At 45.5% G+C, this 21,410-nt stretch overlaps 2 protein-coding genes across 5 annotated transcripts in view; one reads left to right on the top strand and one right to left on the bottom strand.

The window, feature by feature from the left end:
- The window catches only part of Pfkfb1 (6-phosphofructo-2-kinase/fructose-2,6-biphosphatase 1), a 50,023-nt gene extending 42,299 nt beyond the window's left edge, over positions 1–7,724 (top strand). Inside the window, exons 11-14 of the mRNA XM_013035813.1 lie at positions 2,821–2,950; positions 6,036–6,098; positions 6,998–7,062; positions 7,420–7,724. Coding sequence (XP_012891267.1) covers positions 2,821–2,950; positions 6,036–6,098; positions 6,998–7,062; positions 7,420–7,479 — 318 coding nt within the window. The 3' untranslated portion in view covers positions 7,480–7,724. The remainder of the gene's footprint in view (positions 1–2,820; positions 2,951–6,035; positions 6,099–6,997; positions 7,063–7,419) is intronic.
- Positions 7,725–9,422: 1,698 nt separating this feature from the next.
- On the bottom strand, positions 9,423–21,038 carry Tro (trophinin). 4 transcript variants are annotated; one of them, XM_013035810.1, is made up of 13 exons: positions 20,978–21,038; positions 19,574–19,647; positions 18,121–19,290; positions 17,386–17,490; positions 17,211–17,274; positions 16,904–16,983; positions 16,348–16,439; positions 15,189–15,268; positions 15,053–15,095; positions 14,589–14,651; positions 13,943–14,057; positions 12,723–12,830; positions 9,423–9,652 (listed from the first exon to the last, which is right to left on the bottom strand). In XM_013035810.1, exons 2-13 carry the CDS (start codon positions 19,616–19,618, stop codon positions 9,512–9,514), a joined length of 2,106 nt encoding a protein of 701 aa, XP_012891264.1. In that variant the 5' UTR covers positions 19,619–19,647; positions 20,978–21,038; the 3' UTR covers positions 9,423–9,511. The 4 variants fall into 4 exon arrangements, with proteins under 4 accessions (XP_012891264.1, XP_012891266.1, XP_012891265.1 ...); XM_013035812.1 differs by lacking the exon at positions 18,121–19,290; XM_013035811.1 differs by lacking the exon at positions 20,978–21,038 and having other exon boundaries at positions 19,574–19,656.
- Positions 21,039–21,410: the final 372 nt, after the last annotated feature.

The following is a 21,410-nucleotide window of genomic DNA, read 5'->3' as shown; positions in this document are numbered from 1 at the left end:
CTTATGTGGTGCTGAGGAATCGAACCCAGGGCCTCATGCATGCAAGGCAAGCGCTCTACCACTGAGCCACCTTCCCAGCCCCTCAATCATTTTTAAAACTTGGCTTTTGAATTCTTTTCCATTTTAGCCATTTTAGTACTTTCACTTGGTTATTAAGGTATTATGAACCTTTGAGAAGTTATATTCTCTCTATTTTTATTTCTTAGGTTTCTACATTGTGATTTGTGCATGTTTAGGATGGGTGTCTCTTTTTATTTGTTTGGGTGGTACTTGGGTTTGAATTCCGAGCTTCATACTTGGTAGGCAAGCATTCTACTATTTGAGCTGAATTCCATCCATCTTCTTATATTGTTTGAGGGATTTTTCAGTCTTCTTAGTAGAGAGTGTTCTCTAAGGGTCACAAGCCCTACTGTCAGATACTTAGCCATAGTACAAAACATCAACTAGACCCCCAATAAAGTTACAAAAGAAAGAAGCTAGAATATTTATAGGATACACTAGGAGTTTAAAAGTTATTAGCTAGAGAGGTACTAATAATTAAATGCTAACAAAGGGTGCTGCAGAAAGAAAATAGAAGACGCAAAATAGGAAAGAAGGGAACATTTATGGGGTGGAGTTATGTGAAATGTTGGAGTAATAGAACAGAGGACATGATACAACTAAGAATAACTAAAAGTGAAAACTTGAGTACTAAGGACAAGAACAGAATAAAACTGCAATGAACCACCACTACAGCAAAACAAAAATAATTTTTAAAAAAGCAACAGTTTTTCTTCCTCACTGAGAAAAAGAATTACCCCTCAGCCTTGTGATTTCAACTTCCTTTCTGGGGAATATTTGGTTTTTCCTCTCTGAATTCCAGACAAGTTAGACTAGAAAAAGCAGTTTACAGGCTAAGCTAGATCCTACAGTGCTGGCCCCCTGCATTACCGTTTTGCTCAGAGTTCTATGTTAGGGTTCACTGCTTCTTATATAAATCCAAAGTTCAAATTCTAGACTTCATCTAGCTTCTGCTTATTGTTTACTATTGTCCTCCCTAGCTCTTCCTTGTCATTCAACTATCCCTGAGTCTCAGTGTTATGGAAACATGGGAGTGTTGGCTGTCTCTTTAAAACCATTTTACACTCAGCATTCTAATATACATGACTAACATAATATTGTATCTTGTATGTTTGTTGCTTTTTTTCTTTGTTTTGTCCTCTGAAGTCTAGATAAGTACTTATTTTATCTTGCTTAATATTAGTTGGACATCCTCAATTTGAGGATTGGGATTTTCATCAATTGTAAAATGCTATCAGATATTATTACATCTTTAAAAATTCTTCTCATATTCTCTCTGTTATCTCTTTCCGGAAATACTGTTAGGCAAGTGTCACTCCTCCCTTTATCCTTCGTCTATCCCTTTGATTTCTTTGTTGGCTTCTAGAAAATTTTGCTCTGTTTTATCTTCCAATTCACTTCAGAAACCAAATCATACTTAATACGCAGTCTCTATCCCCTCCATTTACTTTTCAACTTTAATGACTGTAGTTTTCATTTCTGAAATTCTATTTAGTTCTTTCTGAAGTCTATATCATATATTTCTTGCTTCTTTCTTAGATTTTTACTTGCATATTTTGTTTCTTTAAATATTTCAAGCATTAATTTTATATTGTTCATCCTTTATCTTACATTTTTAGGATTATATTCCTGTTATTTCTTATTTTCATCCATAGCCGCTTATTTCCTTGTCTATTTATGAGCTTCATTTTGACAAGAATTTATCTATGGAAATCCCATGCAGCAGAGGTGAGAAAATCTATAGAGAATTTCCATTTGCTTTTTCCAGTTACTCGTAGAAGCTACCAACTCAAGACCATTAAAAAAACACCTTGTAAAACATATATAGAGTATAATTCAGAATCACAAAGCCACCTAAGGGAACTTAGAGTTACAATTCTTTTTGTGTGCATGTGTGGTGGTTGGTCCAGGAGCTTGAATTCAGGCTGTACCACTTGAGCCACAGCTTACTTTGAGGCTTCTTGGGGGATAATCACAGATATGATTCTCACAGACTTTCCTGGCTTGCTCTGAACTGCAGTCCTTAGATCTCAGCTTCCTGAATAGCTAGGGTTTAGGCATGAACCACCCATACCAGGTTAGACTTATAAATTCTTACAGGAGGATTTCCCTAAGTTTTATTTCCAGCAAAAATCATGGAGGGACAGATGCATTTTCTTGCTGTTTTCCCTTTTACCTGTTCATGGACTTTTGCTGGCTTACATTTTACTGAGAATTACAGACTTGCCCTTTGAGAGTCTCAGATTTGTTCATCTTTGTCCCAAATCCCCTATGTGTGCACACTTAGCCCTTTGTCTTATAATTCTATAAATTTCTTTAAAGAGCCTTACTAAGTGCCCACAGGAAAACTTTGGAACCCTATATTCAGAATTTCCTTATTCTTTTAAAATATCTGTGGTGCAATTTAGTACAGATCTTGTAATGGAGAATTTTGTTGTTATAAAGCCACATATGTGTGTGTATGTTTGTATGTATACACATATATATTACAATATAAACGTATATCACATATCTAATATGTGATACATAACACATATCATATTATACATGTAATATATAATATAGTTTATATTGTATGTTATATAATGTTTATTGTATTATATATTTTAATATTTATAATATATGTATATCCATTAAACAGATAAGAAACTGAGACCCTAAAATGAGTTATAACTCAACAGACCTCCTAACTAGGTTTGTCCAGTTCCTGGGAAGTCTTCCTCTGTATTAAATATGCCTAAGTATTTCTTTCACCTTTAGTCCTATGAGGATCTGGTTCAGCGTCTGGAGCCAGTTATAATGGAGCTGGAGCGACAGGAGAATGTTCTGGTGATCTGTCACCAGGCTGTCATGCGGTGTCTCCTGGCCTACTTTCTGGATAAAAGTTCAGGTAATACCCTTTTCTTTGTTCCTGGCATGGGGATCTGGATGTGATTTAAGATGCTGACACCTGCAACTGGAGATTTAAATCTTACTGGTTAAAAGTACAATATCTAAATCAAGGATACCTAGGCTCGGATTCTTTGTTACATACTAACCATCCTACCTATGGACAAAGTACTGTAATCCTCATGAGCCTCAGTTTGTGAAGCAGGGAAAGTGAATGGTAAAATTTTAGTGAAATATGTAAAAAGCTTAGAACGGTTCATAATATTTATATGGGCTGTTGTATTATTATGAAGTAATGATTTAAAAGCCAGAATTAAGTCTGCTTTAGCCTAAAATGTTGAGTTAGTATTTGTCTGAAGTATACTGTCCTTGAATGAGACTGTGACCTTTTGTGGCCTCTTGATCCTAATTATAGGTTTCTATAGCAATAATTTCTCATTTTAATTTTTTGTTGTTGCCAGAACTGGGGCTTGAACTCAGGGCCTTGGCACTGCACTTAAGCTATTTTCACTCAAGGTTAGCATTCTACACTTGAGCCACAGCTCTACTTTTATCTTTTTTGGTAGTTAATTGGAATCTCATGAACTTTCTTGTCTAGGCTAGTTTGGAAACCCAAGCCTCAGATCTCAGCTTCCTGACTAGCTAGGATAACTGGCATGAGTCACATGTGTCTGGCTTCATTTTAATTTTTTTCAAATGGTAATCTGTCTAAAAATCATCTACAGAATATCTATACACTGTTTGCATACAAACTGGACAAGGGGTGTGACAAGGGACTGCTGTATCACCTTCACATATGAAAGCCATTTCTAATGTGGATACCGAAAGTGTTCCAAGATATTTTGAGTGTTTGAGACAATGAAATATTATATTTAATGCCTCCAATGTCTTAGATGCTTGGGTTTTTTCTATTAGGCTATTTTTAAAATATGGAATCATCCAGGGAACTTGAGAATTTGACATTGCATAAGTTATTTTCTCTAGCTGGTCTTCAGTTTTGTCACTGGAAATTGGTGATGGGATGGGTGATGGGCATTTTTGCACTACTAGAATTCTGATGTGTTCATATCTATTTGTCAGGGTACTTTTTCAGACTATGAGGTGGGTACTATAAACCCCATTGCCCTGATGAGGAAGTCAAGGCTTGTAGTATGAAGTGGCTTGCCCAAGCTCAGAGGGCTCAGTGTCAGGTATAGGAGTTAGTTCAAGGTACATACTAGAGTCCCTCCCATCTAAAATATACATGAGGAGCATAATGTGGGGAGCATAGGTACCTCTCTCTTTCACCACTTCCCATACCAACTCTTATATACAAGTTATGCCAGCTGCTCACGACTTCCCTGGGCACCAGGTACCACACTGCCAATCTGTTAGTTTTACCCCCATCACTCAGGAAAATGACAGAACAAGGCCCAAAGAGATGATATAATGAGAAGATAGACCCATAGAATAAAAGGGCTAAAGTGCTATCAAAATTACATCTGAAGGACCAAAGGAAAAAGAGGCTGGCCATTTTTTATCAGTCATGGGGCTTGAACTCAGGATCTGGGTGCTGTTCCTGAACTCTTGCTCAAGGCTAGCGTTCTACCATTTTGAGCCACCAACTCCACTTCTGGTTTTCTGGTGATTAATTGGGGGTACAAGTCTCATGGGCTTTCTTGCCAGGGCTGGCTTTGAACTGTGATCTTCAGATCTCAGCATCCTGAGTAGGTAGCTAGGATTTACAGATGTGAGCCACTGGTGCCCGGCAATGCTTCACTTTTCTGAGTCTGTTTCCTCATGTGGAAAATGAGGGTAGACAAGATCCAAGAGCATCAATGAGGGAGCAATGAGATCAAGCACAAAAAATCCTTGGCAAATAGTCTGATGACAATGAACAGAAATAGGATGTATGCCCAGGAAAATGCCTATCTTGTTGTCTCAGGAGTCTGAGAAGATGGTAGCAGTCCTTGTAGGCCTAGAGTGAGCCCAAGAGACAAGAATCCATGATAAGTACTGTTTTAGCTAATGAGGGAAGGTGGGAATCCACGCTGTATCCTGGGGACTAGGAGGGTAGATAGAAGAAGGGAAAGTGGTCAGGCACTGGTGGCTCATTCCTGTAATCCTAGCTATTCAGGAGGCTGAGATTGCAGGATAATCTGTGAGTCTCTGATCTCCAATAAACTACTTGGAAAAAGCTGAAAGTGGTGCTGTGACTCAAGTGGCAGAGCGCTAGCCTTGAGCAAAAGAAGCTCAGGGATGGCACCCAGGCCCTCAGTTCAAGTCCCAGAACAAAAAAGGGAAAAATGCTCAGAATGTTGATCAGTATGTCACTCCTAGCCCACTGTGAGGTCCTCCACAGCAGCAGCTGCAGACCGTAAGTGTAGAGCAAGTGTCTTGTCCTCATTGGGCCTCGGATTTGAGTCCCTGCACTGCCACTTCCTAGCTGTGAATTCAAACCAGTCCCTCTCCCATTGAAGCCCAATTCCCTGGGCCTAACTCCCTAGTCTTCAATACTGCCAAAAAATGGAAACAGGCCAGAAAGGAAACTGTGTTTCTGCTAATTGCCAATAACTTTCACATAATAGGGGAATGGCATTCCATATAATAGTAAATAATTGGGAATCAGTGCCTTAATCAGTGTTTGTCAATCATGAAGAAGAAGGAGAGTCCCAGAAAACAGGCCCAGGCTTGGAGGAGGTTGTGGGAGCAGTCAAGAGCCATATGCATCACTGCCACGGAACTGGAACATAGGAGGGTCTCAGAGAACACTTGCCAAGATGAATTATGGGCCTTTGTAGTGGGAGTACTCAGTGGAAGATCTGGCCTGGGGCAGGAGGGAGGCTTGGTGATTCTAAGAATGAGGATATAGCTATCTCTTCTCCCAGTCAGCTTACCTTTCCCAAGGCTTTCTTTCCTCCCTGTTCCAAGTCAGTCTGGCTGCTCATATTCTCCCTGCCCAGTCTGTTAGCATCCCTTTCAGAGTGTGATGAGGCTCACCTGGGGACAGGGATATGGAAGGGGATGTGACCAGAAATCCTGGAGCTTGGGAGGTGATGCGAGGCACAGCACAGTGGCTTTGAGAACTGTTATCTCCTTCTTTGTAGATGAGCTGCCCTATCTCAAGTGCCCTCTACACACAGTTCTCAAACTCACACCTGTGGCTTATGGTGAGTATACCCCAGTCTCATCTAAGGAAAGGGACATAGAGACCATAAACATTGCTTCTACTGCCTGCCATTTGTTCCAGAGTTCTGGGGAGCAGAGGGTTCCTGGGTGGGTGGTAGAGTATCTTAATGGAGCTAAGACTGGTGGCGGTAGAATAAGAGAGGAAGTAGGATGGTCTCTAAATCTGGGGCCTCACTCCAACTTTCTATCTCTAACCCAGCACTGAGCACAGAACACAGAACACAGAACACTGAGCTATAAAGGGTAGTCCTCAAAGGAAACCAGAGAAAAAAATTGTAGGTTGAGGCTATATTGAGGAAAGTTTATATATCGTTCTAGGCATACCATCTATCCTGCATAGTTTAGACTCTATTGGGTATTAGTTAGTTAGGAAAGGTTCACAAGCAGAGAAAGGACATATTCAAATCTACTCAGGGGTATAAACAGAACAGCATAACCTACTGCACGTGAAGTAGCATGTGTTCCACAGGAACAGAGTTAATGGGGCTTCTGGAGGCATTAAGCCTCCTCTATCAGTCCAAGCTCCTAGAACTCCTTCATGACATCCACACATCCAATATCATCATAACCACACTAACTACTAAGCAGACTGCCTGGGTGTCAGTGCCAAGACCAGTGGCCAAGGGCTCTTCCATGGATTCATCAGTCTTACATCATCTCCTACCCATGTACAAATGAGCAACTGAAACTCAGACAGCTCGAGACTGTTAGGGGTAGAGGTGGGAACATCTTCCTCACACATCCGCCTAGTCTGAATTCCTCTCCCTACAGAACAATGTAGCAGGGGGGGGGGGCGGTGCTATGGGATAGGGAATGATACCTCAGGAAGACCTGTGTTTACCTCAAGGACTTATGAACACATGGCTTGTTCTTTTCTGAGGCTGTAAAGTGGAGTCCATCTACCTGAATGTAGAGGCTGTGAACACACACCGGGAGAAGCCAGAGGTAGGTAGGCGTTCTGTACTGGAATTAGCTGTGGGTACAGCATGGTGAGAACACCCTCCCTCACAGAAGAGCCACCCTAGCCCTAAAGATCCTGGATGGTTCATATCAATGGGGAAACAACCAGCACCCAGAAATGAAGGAGCCATAGCCCAGGTCTGAAGCACTGTAGGCACTGGACTGGGACATTCCCTGCCCCAAAGGCCCTAGATTAAGATTCCCAGAGGCCTGCCTGAGAAGAGGGTCAGAACCTGGGCCTGGCTAAAATATGGGAGCCCAGCAGTGAAAGCAGGAGGCTGGAAAAGGACTGAGGATCTACACTGCTATCTCCTTCATCTTAACCCTGCAATCTCTTTTCAGAATGTGGATATCACCCGGGAACCCAAGGAAGCCCTGGATACCGTCCCTGCCCATTACTGAGCCTTTTCCAAGAGTTCAAACTGCCTCTGTGCTCACTGCCTCCCACCTGTAGGACAGCTGTACCTGCTCTTCTCCTGAGACCATTCTAGCCTTAGCCTCAATGAGAAAACACTAGCTATAATGTACAAGTCCTCAGCAACTCCCAAACAAGTCTCAATTCCTAGGCACAATTAAAGAGCCTACCTAGCTGTAGATCAAACTATCTTAATTTCTATTTTCTGATGAATAAAGACTTCATACTGCCTGTTGATGGGTGATTAAAGACTTCTCCTTTCGTTTCCAAGATCTTGGTCCAAACCCAATGCTGATGTTCTGGATGTGAAATGAGCTAGGACAGGGGGGTTGTGGGGGGGGGGAGGGGAGGCAAAGAGCTTCCTGGAATAGAGTCCTAGAGTAGCACCTCCAAAAATGACACAGAAAAATAAAGTCACTGTGAGTGCCTGGGGGCTTTGGTCCTTGGTGGTCAAGGTACGTCATCCTTATGTAAGAATCCGGTGCTTGCCAGACACCAGTAGTTCATGTCTGTAATCTTAGCTTCTTGGGAGGCTGAGAATGGGAACATCATGATTTGAGATCAGCCCAAGCAAAAAGTTTGCAACACTGCCATCTCAGCCAGTAAAAAGCATGGTGTAGAGGTACATACCTATTATCTATACAGGAAGTATAACCAGGAGCATGGTAATGGAGGGCTAGCCTAGAAATAAACGTGACACCTTATTCAAAAAATAAAATAAAAAAGGGGTTAGGGTGTGGCTCAAGTAACTGCCTGACAAGCAAAAGGCCCAAAGTTCAAACCTGAGTACCACAAAGAAGAAAAAAGACAAACTTACTGTCTTTGTTTCCTTGTTCTTTCATTGTAGTCACTAGCAATGTACAATTCCCTAAATAGCATGATGAATTGTAAAGGAGCCGGGCACTGGTGGCTTTATGCCTATAATCATACTCAGGAGGCTGAGATCTGAAGATTGAGGTTCAAAGCCAGCCTGGGCAGAAACATCTATTAGACTTTTCTCCAATTAACCACCAGAAAACGGAAGTAGTGCTATGCCTCAAGTGGTAGAGTGCTACCCTTGAGCTGAAGAGCTCAGGGACAGGGCCCAGGTCCAGAGTTCAAGCCCCACGATGAACCAAAGAAAAAAATATAAAGCACTCTAGGCAATCACACCAAAGGGTGTGAAACCAAAGGGTGATACTCTTAGTGGATCAGAGGCAATACCTCTGATCATATAAAATAATATTTATCAAAATGAACTCCACAAAAATGGAAAAAAAGAAACCCTGTATAATAGTCCACACTGTTTTTTTGCTTGGGATATCCTGGAGTTGCTGGAAATAGATCTCTGTTGGTATGTTCCATGTATTCGTCAGGGTTATCCTCTGCTTTCGAGCCCCCATCCCTATCTAGCTCTTTCCTTCCTACTTTCTCAAGACACATCAATCAATTCTGAGTCTTCCAATATCAAACTTCAAATTCTCTCTTGGTTTTGATTAATGTAATGGGCTCATCTTTCTTTCCTATCCTAAGAAAATCTTCCCTTATTCCCATGTTCTCTAGTTACCTCTCTTCCTATCTCTCCATCTCCATTCTTACAGAAATGACTCAAAATAAATCTGTACTTAGTACCCAGATGTTTACTACCCTTTGTCTTCTGCTCCATGTTTGCCCAAGCTCATGTCCCCTGGACTGCCATGGTTTCCCAGACTTCTTTTTTTTTTATTTTTCTTTTTGGTTTGAGACCAGGACTTGAATGAGGTATTTGATGCTTTCACTCTACAAACTGCCCCCAGGCTTCTCTTAACACTGAAAACAAATCTCTGCCTTTTAGTCTAAAACTGGAACCCCACATTGTCCAAAGAACTATGCTGCCCTCTAGCTCTTCTATAAAACCAAGGTGTCACTCAAAACTACCTTAAGCATAATAAAAGACAGAAACACTTCCAAATCATTTTGCAAATTTAATGTAACTCTGATACCAAAATATGACAGCACACAGGAAGCAAACAAGAAAGCAGGAACAGCAAACAGATTTTTTCAAAGTGTATCACCACTCTCAGCTGATTGGTAGTAGCTGCTTAAACTGCTGTGCAGACAAAGATTCCAAGGCTGTAGCAGGGCTCCAGGGGAAAAACTGCTGCAACTCACTAGCAGAATACGTAAACGAGGAGAATAAATCTGAAAAACAAAAGCAAACAGGAACACATTTTAGTACCAAATGGATGGTTTGCTCACACTTCCTTGCCTTCGTTTTCCCACTCAACCCTCCTATCTCAGGGATACTTTTAATATCTCCCAGATATTGTACCCATCCCCAGGGGCCCTGGCAAGGAGGATATTGCAATTACCTGAAACCACACTAGCTGTAGGAGAAGCCACAGGCACCAAGGCTAGTGGCTCCACCGCCAAAGCCAGCACCGGTGCTTGGTCCACTGCCAAATCCAGCACTGGTGCTTGGTCCACCACTGAAGCCAGTGCTGCTGCTCAGTCCACCGCCGCCGAAGCCAGTACTGGAGTTCAGTCCACCACCAAAGCCAGCTCCAGAGCTTGTTCCACTGAAGCCAGTTCCAGTGCTTGGTCCACCACCAAAGCCACCAGTGCTTTGTCCACTGCAGAAGCCAGCACCAGAGCTTGGTCCACTACTAAAGCCAATAATAGAACTGGGTCCACTGCTGAAGTTGGTGCCAGTGCTTGGTTCACCAGTAAAGCCAGTGCTGGTGTTGGAACCACTGCCAAAGCCAATGATGGTACTCAGTCCTCTGTCGAAGCTGGCATTAGGCCCACCTCCAAAGCCATCGCCGGTGTTAAGGCCACCACCAAAGCCTGAACCAGTGCCAAGGGTGCTGCCAAAACCACCATTAGTACCCAGACCCAGTCCACCACCAAAGCCATCACTGGTGATCAGTCCACCAAAGCCAGCACTGGTACCCAGTCCACCACTGAATCCAGTACTGGTGCCCAGTCCTCCACCGAAGCCAGTGCTGGTGCTTAGTCCACCACTGAAGTCAGAATTGGTGCTTAGTCCACCACCAAAGCCAGCACTGGTGCTTAGTCCGCCACCAAAGCCAGTGCTGGTGCCTAGTGCACCACCGAAGCCAGTGCTGGTGCCTAGTGTAGCACTGAAGTCAGTACTGGTGCCCAGTCCACTACTAAAGTCAGAGCTGGTACTTAGCCCACCACCAAAGCCGGTGCTGGTGCCTAATGTACCACCAAAGCCAGCACTGGTGCCTAGGCCACCATCGAAGCCAGCGCTGGTGCCTAGGCTACCACTGAAACCCGCACTGGTGCCTAGGCCACCACCAAAGCCAGCGCTAGTACTCAGTCCACCTCCAAATCCAGCATTGCCAAAGCTGAAACCAGCACTGGTGCTGGGCCCATCACTGAAACTGGCACTGGTGGCACCACTAAAACAGGCACTGGTGCTGGGAGAGCCGCCGAAACACAGGTTGGTGTTAGATGCACTGCCAAAACAGAGGCTGGTGCTGGGTGACCCACCAAAACACAGGCTGGTGCTATGAGCTCCACCAAAGCTCACACTGGTGCTGGGAGTGCTGCCAAAGCTAATTCTGTTGTTGGGAGTACCACCAAAGTCAGCCGTGGTACTAAGTGCCCCACTGAAACCAGCACTGGTGCTGAATACACCACCAAAGTCAGGGGTGGTGCTGGGTACACCACCAAAACTAGCACTGGTGCTGACAGCACCACCAAATCCAGAACTGACACTGAGTGCTCCACCAAAGCCAGCACTATTGAGTGCTCCAGCAAAGCTGGCACTGGTGCTCACGGCACCACCAAAGCCAGCACTACTGAGTGCACCACCAAAGCTTGCACTGGTGCTGAGTGCTCCACCAAATCCAGTATTGGTGCTAACAGCACCACCAAAGCCAGTAGCACTACTGAGTGTACCACCAAAGCTAGCACTGGTGCTGCTAATGGCACTGCCAAAGCCAGCACTGTTGTTGAGTGCTCCACCAAAACCAGCACTGCTACTGAGTGCACTACCAAAGGTCACACTGGTGCTAGGAGAGCCACCAAAGCAGACGCTGGTGCTGAGCGTGCCACCAAAGTCAGAAGTGCTACTAGGAGAAGCGCCAAAGGAGACGCTGGTGCTGAGGGTGCCACCAAAACCAGTACTGCTGCTAGGAGTGCCACCAAAGCAGATACTGGTACTGAGTGTGCCACCAAAGCTGGCACCAGAGCTGGGAGAACCACCAAAGCAGACACTGGTGCTAAGTGTGCCTCCAAAGCCAGTGGTGGTGCTCAGTGCACCACTGAAGACAGTGCTTGTGGTGGGTGCACTTCCAAAGCTGGTGCTTGTGCTAAGTGCACCACTAAAGCCAGCTGTGGTGCCAAGTGTGCCTCCAAAGCCACTGCTGGCTCCATCACTGAAAGTGGCACTGGTACAAGGGCTACCACCAAAACTAATACTGGCTCCACCACTGAAACTGGTGCTGGTACTTGGTGCACCACCAAAGCTGATGCTGGCTGCACTGCTATAACTAGTGCTAGTGCTTGGTGGCCCACCAAAGCTAATATTGGCCCCACCACTGAAACTAGTGCTACTGCTTGGTGCTCCACCAAAACTAATGCTGGCTCCACCACTGAAACTAGTAGTAGTGCTGGGTGCACCACCAAAGCTAATGCTGGCTGTGCTGCTGAAGCTGGTACTGGTGCTTGGTGCTCCACCAAAGCTAATGCTGGTTCCACCACTGAAACTAGTGACAGTAGTGGGTGATCCACCAAAGCTAATGCTGGCTGTGTTGCAAAAGCTGGCATTGGTACTGGGTGTGCCACCAAAGCTAATACTGGTTCCACCACTGAAACTAGTGCTAGTGTTAGGTGCACCACCGAAGCTAATACTGGCTGCACTGCTAAAGTTGGTACCAGTGCTGGGTGTGCCACCAAAGCTTATGCTAGCTGCACTGCTGAAGCTGGCACTAGAGCTTGGTGCACCACCAAAGGTAATACCAGCTCCACCACCAAAGCCCCCACTGGGACTGGGGCTGCCACTGAAGCTAATACTAGCAGCATCACTGAAGCTACCCCTGGGGCTAGCTCCTTGGCTGAAGTCAACATTGCTGGTGGCATCTGAATTTTCCTGGGTTCTGGCCTCAATTTCAAATGAAAATCGGCTCCAGGCCTGAGCGTCATCACCTAACTCTTCCCTTGTTAGGCAGTCGATATCCATGTCATCCCAATTCCAGGGCCCAGCCACAGCTTCCTCTCCAATCCCCATCTGGGCTCTTGCCTCAGCCCTGGCCTCAGCCTCAGCCACAGCTACAGCTGCAGCTTGCACTTCCATCTCCACTGCCTCCCGGTACTGAGCAGCCCAGTCTTTGGGGTCCTTCTTCTGTACCTGAAATGGAAATGACAATCAGTTAATAGGAAATAGTCTTTGTAATTATATATGAGGCGTCTCTATTATGGTATCTGTATAAAATTAATAGCAATTTTTTAAAACTCTTACTCATTGAAGCTTCTGTAATGGGTCAGTCCTGAGATCTAATTTCAGCTTTGATAACTTAGGTGTTATATGAACTTGTACAAGTTTTAAGTAATCTCACTAGGCTCAAATGTTGTGTGTGTGTGTGTGTGTGTGTGTGTGTGTGTGTGTAAGTGTGTGTGTGTAAGTGGTGGTCCTCGGGCTTGAACTCTAGGCCTGGGTGCTGTCCCTGAGCTCTTTTGCTCAAGGCTACTTATTGCTCTACCACTTGAGCCACAGCTCCAAATTCCAGCTTTCGGTGTTAACTGGAGATGAGTCTCAGTGACTTTCCTGCACAGAGTGGCTTGAAATTATGATCCTCAGATCTCAGCCTCCTGAATAGCTACAATTTTAGGGGTAAGCCACTAGCACCTGGCTTCAGATATCTTTTACAGTATGTGAAATGACTGCTGTTTGTATTCCCTACCCCAAATCAGCATGTTAAATATCTAACCTCTAAAACGATTGTATTTTCAAAGTGAGGTGAGATGGGGCCTTTTATAGAGGTAATTCCACTTAAGGCAAAAGGATTCATGTCCTTGTAATATAAGATACCAGAGAGCTTGGACTCATTGTTTGCCATGAGAGGGCACACCATAAAAGAAACTTGCCTAAAACCTAGAACTATAACCAGAAACTGACTGCTAGGTAATGATCTGACATTCTCAGCATCCTGTATTATGAGATAACTAATTTCTTCTTTCTAAACCATTCAGTTTCTGGTATTTTGCAATGGCAGCCTAAACTGATTAATATCAACTATGAAAAATGAATGATACATTATAAAGTATGTATCTGACAGCATTCTGTATTAATGAGGTTTTATGCCTCTGTGTGTGTGTGTGTGTGTGTGTGTGTGTGTGTGTGTGTGTGTGTACATACATACACAGCTGGCTACCATGTACCTTTCTAACACAACATAGAGCTTGCCTCAGCCAGGAGGTAACCCAGCTCCTTACCATGCTAAGGCTCAGGCAGCGCATTACCTTGCACGCAAACTTGAGGACTTTCATCTTGCTAGTCTCATGGTAAGAGCGCAGGCCCCAGAAGAATTCATATTCAGGTGGTCTGCTGTTTGGGACCCTTTTGTATTCCAGATACCTTTGAAAAAAGAAACAAAAAGTTGCTTCGAAGAAAATCCTACTTAAACACTAAGCTCCGAATTGCAACCTCCAAATATCCTGAACAGCCTATGGAACCTTAAAGATTCCCAAGACTAACATTCTCATATATAATCTTGGTCTTGGTCTCTAAGACTGAGACATTTTCCAGTGGTCCTGTGCAATAGTTACTTGGATGCAGATAGAGGGTCTGGTGGCAGAAGAAGGCCAGTGTGTCCTGCTTCCGAAAGGAGTAACCCCAGATTCTGGTTGAATATGTTATAAACAGAGGAGCCAGTCTTCAAGTTTCCTGCTCTGAGCATACCCCACTGCATAGGCCTTTTGTTTGGTATATAGCCTAGTCCTGGACAGGTCCAGGAAATTTAGACAAAACTCAAGTCTAGGACACAGGACAACCATCACTCTAAAGACAGTGTGAGAAATGAAAGGTACTGGTTATACACTTTCTGAACCAGCCCAGCATACATCCAGAATATTTCACAGGAAGATAAAGCTTCCAAACACCACTTACTTCTGCTTCACGAACTCGTCTGTGATGAGCTTCCTCACTTCCCCAAAAAGTGAATGTCTCACCCTGGCAATGGTTAAAAAACAAAACAAAAAAAAATAACAACCAATGAACACGGAACGAACTGCTTGGATGAGGGCAGAAGCAATTCCCAACATGGAAGAGACCTCTCTAGCACATGGGGCAGTGTCAACGAAGCGAAGAAAGTAGTAAAAGCACATAGCCACTAGAAGCAAACAGCAGAAGCCAGGTGGCTTTGTCAGGGATTCCTGAAGGTCTACCTTACACCTTATCTTAAAACAGAGGACATGATGAAGAAAAGAAGCAAGAGTTCAGACCAATTTCCCCATCCACCCAGGTCAGAAACCCCACCCGCACCACCACAACACCAAGCTGATACAATCCTGAGATCGTCCTCTCTTGCCAAAGGACAACACGGACAGCAAGCGCTGAGAGCCCAATCATACCCAGGGCGCAGCCCCAACTTGCGCAGCACCTCCCAGATGACAGCTGCAAGGGGAGGCAAGAGGAAACAGGGACAGAAAATGAGCATGTGGAATTCAGACCACAGTCACCCATTCAGCTGCATGCCCAGCCACTCACCCTCACTGGCCTTGTTGCCATTCATAAAAATGACACTCAGAATCACCATGAGGAGGCCCAGCTTAGGTGTGTCCTTAGTTCTAAAGAGAATAATAAGATAAAAACAAAATTTATATCTAGAAGTCATTTGCAAGACACACAAGCGCTGTTCTTATTCCTCAGATATGGGAGAACTCTGCCCAGCCTATGCTTCCAGTTCCCTGGGACCCAAGGTAAAGGACTAAAGACTCTTGAATCAAGGTCTCTGATTCAGTAGAGGGAAAAACATATCCTAACTCACCCCAAGGGTTGTTGTCAAGAAAACAGAAGAACACCTGTTAAAACCAGTCAATGGGGGTCCTTGTTTTTCCAGAGCTCACAGACCTGACAGACTTCTAGTCAGAGCCTGTGCTATTACTATCTCTCAAGCTTCACAGTACATGTACATGTACACACACACACACACACACACACACACACACACACACACACACACACACACAGAAGCTCCTTCTCCCCTTAGAGCTCCATTCTATGTAGGCCAGGCAAGACACTCAATAGGAACAGACAAGTAACAACAGGCATGCTTGCCTGGGAAGCTTCTGGAAAGAAGAGAAACCTTACAGCAGGAATTCTACATTCTAGGCTCCTATATCCTTCAGTCAATCATAATCAGGCACCACTACTATATACAGGGTTCAACTCAGCAGATGAAGCTGGGGCAGGAGCAAGCCTACTTGCCTTCCTTCTTCCTTCTTGCCTTTCCCTTCCCTTTCCTCTCCTTTCCTTTTTTCTTCCCTCCCTCACTCCCCTGTCCTTCCTGATTTTTGTGTGTTTTTTTGGTCCTGGGGCTTGAACTCAGGGCCTGGGTGCTGTCCCTAAGTTTTTTTTGCTCAAAACTATAGCTGTACCACTTGAGCCACAGCTCTACTTCTAGCTTTATGGTGGTTAAATGCAGATAAGAGTCTCATAGACTTTCCTGCCCAGGTAGCTTTAAACCATGATCCTCTGACCTCAAGCATTTTGAGTAGCTAGAATTACAGGCGTAAGCTATCAACATCCAGCTAAGGGGCAAGCCCTGTCTTTCCTGACCCTCTAAGAGGATGTAGGAAGAGAGACAAGGGTTTCATACTATGGATAAAAGAAGTCCACCTTCCACCCCAGCACCTTCCCAGCTTACGTTCCCAGTATGCCTGCAGAGGATTCTTGAGTGCTGATAAGAATATACAAGCTATTTTGCTTATCAATTTCCTTCAGATTGACTCGGAACATCTGCCAAGTAAAAGAATAGCTTTATAAGATCACAAAATCAGCTTCCCAGGTATTCCTCAGGTCCCCCATGTACCTAAGGGTTTTGCATGTATGAGTCAGTGTGACTGTGTGTAAAGCATGAAGCTAAGTATTTGGCACACAGTAAATAATAACAAATTATTACCGTCATCAACCTCATCTTTGTTTATTGGGAATCCAGGGAGAATTAGAGGTGAGCATCTGAAACACGGGAGAGGATGTGTGCAGCAACAGCAGACAGAAGCCATAAGCTAGGGGCTGAGATCTGAGCTCTGTTGTCACCACTGGCTTCTTGTTTGACCTATGGCTGATCTATACCCCTCCATAGGTCAGGTGTGCCCAAGTGCACAGCAATAGGGATGTATTAGTAGTTCTCTTTGGTCACGGTACACCTACTTCATCCATGGCCTCCCCAATATGCCCATCCCCCAGGGCTTCTCCATCACCTTCTCCAGAGCATAGCTTGCTCGTTCAATGATCTCTGGGAAATATTCCTCATATTCTTGGATGACATCCTTCAGCATATCTGCAGGAAAGGAGAGGTAGGAGAAGCTGGTCTGAGTATAGACCATAGAGCTGCAACCTTCTGCCAGCCCTGTGGGGTCAGTACAGACAAACTTGTGATCTAGGTTAATGAGCGTTGTCAGCAATAATGAAGTGGTGACAGGAAAGAAGGTGGTCCTCTAAAGGAGAATGGTTCTCCTTAGACTATGGGGGGAAAAGAGAGCTCAAGGGAGATTGGCAGGATACTACCTGAGCGCTTGATGGGAATCTTTGTCTGGTCCTTAACCAACAGGTATTTCACCAACTTATTTGCCTGAGAAAAGAGAAACAGATAAGAATATATCAATATATTGGCAGGAAACTTCAAAGAATGACAAAAGGGGAAGGGAAGAAGAACAGCAACAAAGCAACATTGGATTCTTACCCTTTCTTGTAAAATGGCCACATCTCTGGGTGGTGGAGGCCTCCGACCCCATGGGATCCGCCTATAATTATTGCCACTTTTCTCTTCTCCATTTGAATGCTTAGACTATCATCAGAAAAAAGGGGGGGGTGTGAAAAAGAGTTGGCTGGATCCTTCCTCTCTCATCCAGAAGTCCGCTGAAGACTTCTCCTGTAGCGGGCTCTGACCCTGTCATTGGCCATGGAGTCCTCAGCTTCTCTTTCCATTTTTTCCTTTTCATTCCCCTGCTAGGGCAGAAGCAACCCAAGAGCAGGGCCTGGGGTTCCTTTTATTTCTTTGGCCACCACTAGACTGTGCTAGCCATACATCTTGGATGAGTCATATCACTTCTCAATGACTTGAATTTCTCATCCATAAAACTGGATATATATTTCCAAGACAGTAGGGAGTTGCTTTCAAGACATAAGGACATGACCTATGTAAATGTAACAACACAAACCCTATTACATGGTAACTACTGTGTAATCTAAGGTGAGTTACATACAAGCTGTAGCTAAGTATATGGACATCTTACTTCCCTACCAATCTGTGAACAATAAGACACATTGTTTCTCTTTTCTTCTCAGCAGCTCTATATCTGAACATAGAGACTAGCTCAGAGTAAAAAGGTTTAGTAAATATTCATAGAAAAATAATCAGCAAGCTAAAGGGATAGGAATAGAGAGCATCATAAAAGGATGATGTCACAGATCTTACCTTTCGGTTCCTCTTGCCTCGTGTCCTAGTCGTGGGCTCCAAACTCAAGTGAGCCAGATAGTCATCTGCCAAGGCCTGGACAGCAGCAGCAACCTGAGTCTCAAGGGCACTTATACTGGTCTGAGAGGTAGCCATCTTGGCCTGAGCCCCTTGATCAGCAATTTGAGGCTGTTCAGTTGCCCGAGACTTAGTGGCAGCCTTTCGGGCCCTAGATCCTCTCCTGATCCGCACAGTAACAGACAGGGCATGATTTGAGACCATCTGAACGGCAGATGGGGCCTCAGAGATCTCCGAGGCAGAACTAGAGCCCTTATTGGCAACCTTCTTGCCCTTAGGTTTTTTGGGCCGGAGAGCTGCTGAGGCCTCCACCTGTTTGCTAACTGCCTCCATGGCATGTGGAGCCTCTAGATGCTCAGCATCAGTATTTGTTGCCCTAGCATTTGTCTTCTTGGCTTTTGACGCTTTCTTGGTACGAATGGAGGCTGCTGTGGCCTGGATATTGGCTGTCTCATTGGCAATTTGGCCTTGGGGAGTAACTGTGTGGGTGGTACTTGGAGCCAGTGAGATCTCAGTGGCACAAGCTGCGGCCTTACTGGCAGCCTTCTTAGCCTTGGAAGGTTTCTTAGGCTTGGTGGAGGCTGTCAAGGCCAGGGAATTGGCTGACTCATTGGCAACTGGAGCCTGGATAGTCTGGGAAGTGACTGGTACATTTAGTGCCTTCAAGGGTGACTTAACCTGTGGAGTGACACCCTCACTGCCAATGAGAGATTGGGAGCCTTGAGATACCTTGGGACTAACTCTCTTTGTCTTATTGATTTTCTTAGGCTGAGCAGTGAGGGATGAAGCCTGAATATTGGCTGCCTCGGCAGTAGCTGAAGCCTGGCTGATCTGGGTTAGGATTGGCAAGTTTAAAGTCTGCAAAGTTATTTGGGGCTTGTTGGTTGCAATCTCATTGGAAGATGGAACTGGAGGGGCAGCAGGTGTGGTCTTATTAATAGCCTTAACAGAGGTCTTCTTGGTCTTGCTTTTCTTAGGCCGGCTGGCAACAGGTGGATCCTTAGTTGCTGCCAACAGGGTATGCATCAACAAAACATTGTCCTCTTCTGTATTTTCAGTGTGTGAATCTGGAGAGAAGGGAAGCCCCAGGCTCCCAGGGGGAGGCAGAGGGCCCTACATACTTAGGATTATGTTCTCCAGGCCATTGGACCACCCTACACCCACCCCTTTCCATGAAGTCCTCCCCTTATTCTGAGGAGTATTTGATTGCAATCGGAAGGGCAAGAGGAAGGGAGCAAAGGATAGAGTTAGGCAGGACTTCCTCTCCTTCCCCCCAACCATGCAAACATAGGTGAGGCAGGGAATTAGGCAACTACACAATGGTAGTGGCCTTAAGAGCGGTAGGTGAACTCAGGATGGGGGTAGATGGCCTGCTGAAAATGTAGAGAAGTCTCACCTGGAATGTGGGCATCCTATAACCGTAATCATTTCTTCTATCCATCTTTCTGGGAAGCCAAGTGAGAGCTGAGTCTAAAGTAAATAGACCTGAGTTAAGGAAGAAGGAGGGAGAGATGATATGATGATAAGATTTGCCTAACCTGAATGCAGAGGAAGGGTCTCACCTAACCTGGAGTCCCAAATCTTCCAGCTCCTGGGTCCTCATACTTAGAAACTCAGGACATCTGGTTTCTGAGCCTCAGCTCCTTCTGCTTCCAAGATGGCAACTCGGTTCTACACCACTACCCGCATCTACAAACGCCCCCTTCGGCACCGCAACATGATGGTGCGCATGCGCACCAAAAAGAACTCCCGCCCCCTCCCCCCTCAGGCCCACTGCTTTCCCAAGAGCTGGCTCGCCGAGACGCTCAGTGCGCATGCGCCATGATGGACTAGACTCTGACCATCTCATTCCCACAAATGCTCCCTAGCTTTCCTAGCAACAAAACATCTCAGTCCCACCCCCCTCCTAGCTGCATCACATCTCCGACCAACCCTTCCCCCAACACCCGCCCCCTCCCTCTGCTCTGCAGTACAGCTTCGCACCGCCCCTTCCCCAACACCGCCACCTCTTCTCTGCGGTACAGCCACGCCCCGCCCCTTTTCGACTTGCCCTCTCCCGCGGCTCTGCAGTACTTCTCCGCACCTCCCCTTCTCTTAATAAGCCCCCTCCCCCCAGTCTGCAGTACGTCTCCGCACCGCCCCTTCCCCAACACAGCTCCCCCTTTCCACGTCTGCAAGTGCCTGGGCCCGCCCTTTCTGCAACATGGATACCCCACCTCCAAATCCAACAAAATTAACCTTCTGTGTAGTCCCTGCCCTCGAACCTTAACAGGTTCTGTCCCTTCTCTTTTCAAACCAGAAATCAACCGGATCGTGGCCTTTTCTTTCTCCCTTCTGAACCAGGTCTTATCGTGGCCGCTTAAAGAGTCTGCTCCTCCTTTCTCGGTGCCAATCCCTCCTTCCTATAGCCCGAACCTGGGCCGGTCCGTTCTCCAGCCTTAACGGGGTCCTGCTGTCTCCGATCTCCCACCCGAATTGGCCCCTCCTCCCTTTCTTGCTATTGCCCGAACGGCTCCTTGATCTTTCCTTTCCAACTAGATCTGCATCCCTCCTTTCTACCGCCAGAACCCAGTCCAGACCTTTCGGTGGCCCGGAGGAAATTCCGCCCCCTCCTTTCTCCCGTGAAAATCGGATACATGCACAGCTAAACAGCTAAACAAGACCAGGTCGTCGTGGTCAGATCCCGAATCCCCAAAAGGTTTTCAAACCTTAAAACCATATGGCGTCAGGCACCTCAAAGCTGCAGCCTGGAAGCCTCCACCCGCCAAAGTCTTCACTGAATCAGAACGCTTCAGCTCACCTCGTCCTCGGGAGTCCGGACAGCGTCTGCTCTCTCACTGCTTCTCCTCAGGTCTGAGCCTGTTCCTCCCCCCACCTCCCTGGCCGGAAGTGGTCCTCCCTCTTTCCGCCTCCAGAGGGGGTCTCAGTTCCTGCTGGCCTGCCCCCTCCCCCTTGCTACCTCCAACTTTCCATTCTCCACATTGTACCTCCTCTTTACTGTCCTTCACTCAGCAGTCACTCCCTCCTCTTCTCCATTTGATTTATTTCCCATCCTACATTCCCGTTCCTATTTCATTCTGGTTTTCCTCCCAAAGGTAACATACTCTTCAGAGTTCCCACTCAAGTTCTTCCAACAAACCCATCTCTCAACATTAATTACAGTCTTTAAAAAAAAATGTGTCATCCTCAGTACATAGATTCTTACAGTATGAATCTCGACATATTTCCCACAG

Source organism: Dipodomys ordii, unplaced genomic scaffold (genome assembly GCF_000151885.1).
Source record: "Dipodomys ordii isolate 6190 unplaced genomic scaffold, Dord_2.0 Scaffold221, whole genome shotgun sequence".
Lineage (NCBI taxonomy): Eukaryota > Metazoa > Chordata > Mammalia > Rodentia > Heteromyidae > Dipodomys > Dipodomys ordii.
This window is presented reverse-complemented; position numbering and strand designations above follow the sequence as displayed.